General features: G+C 67.4%; 2 protein-coding genes across 2 annotated transcripts in view; both read right to left on the bottom strand.

Moving 5' to 3' along the window:
* MISP (mitotic spindle positioning) overlaps positions 1–1,623 on the bottom strand; it is a 3,771-nt gene extending 2,148 nt beyond the window's left edge. The window contains 2 exon segments of the mRNA XM_077760590.1: positions 3–458; positions 461–1,623. Coding sequence (XP_077616716.1) covers positions 3–458; positions 461–1,583 — 1,579 coding nt within the window. The 5' untranslated portion in view covers positions 1,584–1,623.
* A 3,580-nt stretch (positions 1,624–5,203) lies between these two features.
* The window catches only part of PALM (paralemmin), a 14,758-nt gene continuing 13,470 nt past the window's right edge, over positions 5,204–6,491 (bottom strand). Inside the window, exons 10-12 of the mRNA XM_077760589.1 lie at positions 6,318–6,383; positions 5,814–5,962; positions 5,204–5,278 (exon numbers count right to left, since the gene is read on the bottom strand). Coding sequence (XP_077616715.1) covers positions 5,204–5,278; positions 5,814–5,962; positions 6,318–6,383 — 290 coding nt within the window. The remainder of the gene's footprint in view (positions 5,279–5,813; positions 5,963–6,317; positions 6,384–6,491) is intronic.

Genomic DNA, 6,491 nt, shown 5'->3' with positions numbered 1-6,491 from the left:
ACCGGAGGCCGCGGAGGAGCTCCTGGAGTGCTCGGCCTCCTCCTCCTCCGGCGGCGGCGGCGAGAAGACCTCGGGAAAGAGCGCCAGCCTCCGCTCCTCCGCCACCTCCCGCTCGCGCTGCAGGACGCGCTCCACCTCCTTCTCCAGCAGCTCGGACGACTGGGACCTTTGCAGCCTCCACTGCGGGATCTCCCCGGACTCCCAGCCCGGCACGTGGGGGGCCGGGGCCTGCAGAGGCCCCTCTGGGATCCTGAACCGCAGGGGCCGCTGGAGGAAATACTCCCTTCGAACGACACCTCCGGGGCCTCGCGGGGGTCCCTCGCGGGGCTTGGAGCGCTGCGCCTCCGTGCCTGACGGTTTTCCAGAGGGTTCCGAGAGATGCCACTGAGCCCCTGGGGCCTTTGGGGAGCCCACAGCCTCATCCGCAGAGGGGCCCGCAGGCTTGCCGCCGGCGTGGGAGGCCGCGCGGGCCGNGGCCTCGCCTCTGCCGCAGGGTGGGCCGCACCGGCCGCCGGGGCCAGGCCGAGGATGCAGTCCGAGCTAAGGGCTCTTCTGAGTGCAGCCTGGGGGCCCACGGCCGCCCTGGGGGGCGCGGAGGAGCCGCCCGCCTTCAGGCCCCGCCGCCGGTGAGCCTCCTCACGCTGCGTCTCCTGCGCCAAGTCCCGCTGCACGTAGAGCCATGGGCGCCCCCTGTCCCGCCTGGGGGTCGAGGCCAGGCTGGCCTTGGCGAGCAGCCCCCTGGCGGGGATCTCCACCAGCTCCTGCTGGCTGGCCGCCGGCCGCAGCCCCCTCTGCTCTCGCAGGTCCGCCTCTCGCTCCTGGGCCACCCGGATCTCCCGCTCGATGGGTGTCTCCTCGGGGGGCTCGGGGGTCCTGGCTTGGGACCGGGAGCCGCGGTCGCCCACAGCCTGGGCGCCAGCCCCCCCCTTCTCTCCCGTGACCACGACCCTCACCTGGGGCCTCACGGAGACCGCACACCCGTTGGCCAGGGGCGGGCCTTGGGGGGCCTTGGGGGCCTTACTGACGCCAGGCGGGCCGCCCGCGGGGGCAGCCCCAGCCGGAAGGTCGGGAGGGGGCCCCACACTGGCCTGCTCCAGACTCAAGAACTGCTGCCGGGCCGCCAGGAAGTCGATCTGCTCCCTGTCCACCACGTCCTCCTCCAGGGGCCCGGACGGAGCTTGGCCGGGGCTCCTGGGGTCCTGGTGGGCAGGGCGGCCCTGGAGCGGGGCCCCCGGGCCGCCCTTCCTGAGCGCCGGGCCCTGGACGCCCGCCCGGAGCTCCTGCTCCCGGCTCCGCGGCCGCGTGGGCTGGGTGTCCCCTGCGTCCGGGCGGTAGGCCTTCGCCCCCTCGTCCTCGTCACCCTCCGGGCAGAGCCTCCACGGGGATGGCCGGCCCCCTGCCCCGGGGAAGGCACATGGGCTCCAGGGTGCCTTCGGCCCGGCTGTACTTGGCCTGGCCTCTTGGTCAGCAGGCCCCATGTCCACCAGCTCAGACGTGTAGCCGGCGCCCTCCTCAAGGCCCAGGTCAGCCACACGGGGTGAGTGAGGGATGCCGAAGATGGGGTACCTGGTCACTCGGTCCATGGCCGGGGGGGGCTCGGCCGCCTACGGCTCCGGGGCTCACTGGAGGAGAAGGGAACAACGGCCAACAGGTCAGAGGGTGGGACACAGCCTCGCTCGTGGGGAGAGGTGTGATTTCCTTCCCCCCCCCCAAGGCCAAAGTCCTGGCCAGAGGGCCCCTGTGCTCGACTCGGCGATGGGCACGTGACCCCGCCTGCCAAAGACACAAAATCCTGACCCTGAGACTTTCCAGTTCCCCTGGAGAATCGGTCCCCCTTCCCACTGTGCTTGTTACGCTGCAAACTGCTGGGGGCCACACGTGTCCCCTCGCGGACACAGCCTGCATGAGAGCAGCGCCGACGCCAACAGGCATCCTTAAAAAATGCAGTTTGAGCGCCTAGATCCAGCCGCACCTGTATCTCGTAGCGACCCACTCAACAGCTTGCCCCGTGAGCGTCTGACGTGCCGGCGGCCCGCCCGTCTTGTCCCCCGGACCCCTGCCGCCGTCGCCTCCCGCCCAGCTCCGCACAGCCGCAGCCCCCGGCCCCCACGCGCACCTGAGGCGCCGGAGCTTCCTTCTATGGTTTCTTTCATCAGCGGGCCCACCCCTCGCTAAGAGATGTCAGGTGGGGAAACTGAGGCTCAGAGAGGGAGGCTGGCTGGCAAGGACTCCAGCCTCCTGGGTCCCGCATCCTGGTTCCCTCCCCTACAACCTGCCTAGAGGGACACTCTGTCCCCTCGCGGACGGTCCCCTGCCTTGCCGCCATGAGGCCCGGACAGGCGAGGGAGCGCCGTGGACCTTGTCCTGCTGGACTAGGCCAGGCCCCGGAGCCTCTGGCCACAGCATGATCCAGTGCCAGGGGCCCAGGCCCCTTTCCAAGCACCGGGGTTCTGCTGAGCACAGCTCCAGGAGTCCCCTCCTCAAAGGGACCCGCTCTCCTGGCCTCCAGGACGCAGCCAGCCTCCGCACAAAACCCCAGACTTCACAGGGCTCCCTTCTCCAGTCCCCTGCTTCCTGCAGCTCCCTCTACATTTCTGCTTCTCTACAGCCTTCCTAGCTGCAGCCCACAGGACACCTCCTCCAGAGAGCCCCCCAGATTGCCCCTGCCCTTGGAGCCTGTTGTCAGCATCTCCTGCTCCTTGGCCCAGCACCCAATTTAGGCTCCACCGTTTTATGGCCAAGGAAAGACAGACTTCCTGCGTTGGGGCCACCTTGCTTGTGAAAGCTGCATTTCTAAAGAGGAAAATGCAGCCACTCCCTGAGCTGGAGACGTGGGATCAAGCAACATAAAACACACAGGAACCGTGTTCTAACACTATCAAGTGAGCTTTGTATCAAGTACTGAGACTATAATTAGGAAAACAATAGGTAAAAACAAGCAAGCCTGGGTAGTAAATGGCAGTCAGGCCCCGCCCCTGCCCAGGCCACACAGCCCCAGGGAGGTGCTGTCCCCCAGTCACAGGGTGGATGCTTCTTTGAAAGGGGACTTGTCTTCTGCCATGAAGCCCTCAGCCCAGGACCCTCTCTTCTACTGGACCCAGATGAGCATTCCCTCTTGCAGCCCAGAATCCGGTATACAGCAGGGAGTTAATAAAGCCTGGCTGAGCAAAGCATGTTCTCTGCAAACACTGCTCATTCCAGGGGCCCAGGACTCGGGGGTCGGGATCAGGCTCCCCTTCCAGGCCTCCCCTCCACGCCCTGAGCCCAGTGCTGACCCTGAGCGCTGGGCAGGTCTGTCCCCACGCCCTGGAGCTCCCCAGGGAAGGCAGGTGTGCGAGGGGTAACACAGGAGTGTTTGCCGAGTGGGGAGGTGGACGTTCACTCAGCAGGATTTATAAGCCACTTAGACATTAGCTCCGGGGAGGTGGTGGCGGGATCTGCCCAGAGGGAGTCAGTCTCCGGGTCCTGTGGGGCCTGGGTGGGGGCGCCGCCGCCTCCTTGGCACATTCCTCTCGGGTGAGTCACTGAGGCCAGTGGGCTTGGCTCAAGGCCCCAGGGCCTCACCAGCTTGTGTCTCTGGGCTCAGTGTCCACACCCGGCCGTAGGCAGAGTCCACAGGCAGAGTCCACGGTACTCTGTACTCGGCTCCACCCTGAAAGTCGGCCGGGTAGCCAGTATACAGTAGGCACCAGGTAAGTGCCCTCATGGTGGCTGCTGCTATTTACATGCTGGACCCTCCACTGCTCTCGGGGTGACCCCAGGGCAGGCGTCTGTAAGTCGGGACAGTGGTGACCCCACATGGGGCCTGAGGAGGTGAAAGCCCCGGGGGGGGGGGGACCATCAGCCTCTCTGGGACCTCAGAGGCCCCGCACAAATGAGTGGTGGTGACGCGCACAGAGCCCCCTGCGTCTTCCCCCGGCTCCTCGCACACAGGGCACCCCACGCCAGCATCTTATTTGCTCCTCGAAAGAGCCCGTGATGAGGGGGCCAGTCTTGTCCCCAGTTAACAGCAGAGGGAGCGTAAGCCCGGAGAGGGCAAGTTGCTCCCCCGAGATCACACAGCCAGCCACAGAACAACAGGTCCTGAAGCCTGAGCCTCCTCTCCCAGAAAGCCCCCCCACATTGCTCCTTCCCAGCCCCACCCCATATCATATCGATACCAGACTGAAACTGGGTTTATGGCCCCTGGTGCCACACAACTACTTCCTCATCACTGGCCGCCTACCCTCGGGCAATGGCCCATTGGAAGGTCAAGGCTCAGCCAGGGCAAGGTCACACAGCAAGGAGGGTCCTCCCAGGGCCCTGGCTGGGCAGAGCCCCCAATGCTCTGAGGCCCGTGGACTCCATCCCAGGCCCAGAGGTTCCCAGCCAGCCCCCTCGCGGGGCCACTACCCACAACCCCCCCCATGTCCCCACCAGACCCTGGACCCAGCTGGGTGCAGGGGTGGGGTGGGGACCGGGGACTTCCCTTCCTGCACCCCGCGGATCCCAAAGGTGAGCACAGGCTGCTGACGGGCACACGACGCCCCGTCCCGTAAACAAAAGCCCACTNGACACGACAGAGACGGGCGCCCTGCTGCCTGCCCACAGGTTGCCAGGGGACAGGGCCCCGCCTGGGAAGCAGGTGGACCCCCTCCTCCCTGGCCCAACCGGGCGCGGGCAACAAAGTCCAGAGGAGGCGGGAGAAAGACGATACCCAGGCAGGGCGGAGGGCAGGCGCCGTGCCCACTGCCCGCCGTCCCGGGGCCCCCAGGCCTCGCGCTCAGAGAGCCGGAACTCACTGGAAACCTCCTTCCAGCTGCTGTCAGGCCCTCCGGCCCCCAGAGAGGGAGTGTCACTCCCAGAGTCACGCAGCAGGTCCTGAACCAGCCCCCCAGCGCGTGCCCCAGGCTCAGCCCATCCTTTGGGGCGACTACTCCAGAGAGCCCCTTTCTGGGGCAAGCCCAGCCTGGGGGGCTCCTGGGGGCTCAGCCGCGTCAGGGTTCAAATTCCACTTAGCCTCTCTGAGCCTGTTCCTGCCTCTGAAATGGGGACATCGCCAAGCGTGGAGGACTCCCCAGGCCACTTCTACATAAAGGACCCAGAGTGTCAGAAAACCTCGTCAGGGTGGGCAAGGCCCAGGCCCCCCTGACGGCCGGGGGCCCGGGGGCCCCACACAGGCAGCGGGCCGGCCAGGCGCCCAGACGTCCCGCCTGAATCTTGGTCAAGGTGCAGAACTCGGCAGGGCTGCGGCCCCCAGCGTCCCTGTGGCAGCGGAGCTCTCGGCCTGGCGGTCAGTCTCCAGGGTGGGGACACAGTGGGTGGGGCTTTAACCCCTGGCTCTGGGGGTCTGTCCTGACTGCCTCTCGCCGGGCTGTGGGGACCCTCTACCACCAGGCTCTTCCTCCGTCACACGGGTCCTGCGAAGGGCAGGGTCGGTGGCGGGGGTCTGGACCTGTGTTCCCTGCCCCCAGCTTACGCACTCGGCTGTTCATACAGGGAAACTGAGGCCCCAAAAGGGCAGAGGCTGGGCCACCCAGCATGTTGGGACACTGTGGAGACAGGGACCCGACCGTCCTCCTCCCAGGCTGAGGAGGCCTCCGACACAGGGGCCATAAAGCCCATCTCACAGAGAGGCAAACCAAGGCCCAGAGGCGGCAGCAACTTCCAAGACCACCTAGTGAGGCAGCAGTAGGGGAGGCAGCCTCTGTGAACCCCCCCCGTCTGCCAGGAACTGGCCTCTCGGCAGAGCTCGGGGCATCCCTGGGGCTGTGAGCCCGGAGGACCCCACGGCCCGCAGCCAGCCGGGCCTGCCTCGCCGGCTGTCCCCTTACCTCCAGGCCTGACTCACGCAGGTGCCGCTCGGGTGGGTGCAGGTGCGGCGGGGACTCGCCGACGCCCCGCCCACGGCAGCCCAGGGCAGCAGCCGCGGAGGTGGGTGCGCGGCCGGCTCCCTCTGGCCTCCTTTTATGCCCCGGCCGCCCTGCCCGGCCACGCCCCAAGCCCGGCCACACCCTCCCGCCCCCGCGAAAGCCACGCACTCGGGGGCCTGGGGCTGTTCACACTGTTTATTTGCTTCTCTGGGAAAGTCAAGAACATCAGGGCCTGGTCACACATCAAAAGCAGAGGGGCACTTCAGCGGAGGCTCACAGCTCGAGGACTCAAGGAGGAGGAGGGGGTCCCACGGCCACTGCCCAGGGTCACCTCAGGGGGGCCTCTCCCCTGCCACCAAGGGGCAGAGCTGAGTTGGGGCCCAGGCTGCGGCCAGAGGCGGCCCCTGCACCCCCCTGGGCGCCGGGTGGGAGGCCCCTGGGGGAGGGGCCGAGATGGGGCCTCACCGACCACAGCCCGCACGTGAGGGTCTGTGAGCATGTGCACGAATGTGCCTCTGGGGGCGAGCGTGGCTGCAACCGGGGAGATAAGTGTGCACATCCAGGTGTCGGCTGCCCCCAGGAGGGGAACCCCTCACCCGTCGCCCCTCCCAGCGGGGAGGGGACAGGCTCGCAGCGGAG

The sequence above is a fragment of the Crocuta crocuta genome, unplaced genomic scaffold, assembly GCF_008692635.1.
Source record: "Crocuta crocuta isolate KB4526 unplaced genomic scaffold, BGI_CrCroc_1.0 scaffold443, whole genome shotgun sequence".
Classification (NCBI taxonomy): Eukaryota; Metazoa; Chordata; class Mammalia; order Carnivora; family Hyaenidae; genus Crocuta; species Crocuta crocuta.
The sequence above is the reverse complement of the archived record's forward strand: the minus strand, read 5'-3'. Positions and strand labels throughout refer to the sequence as shown.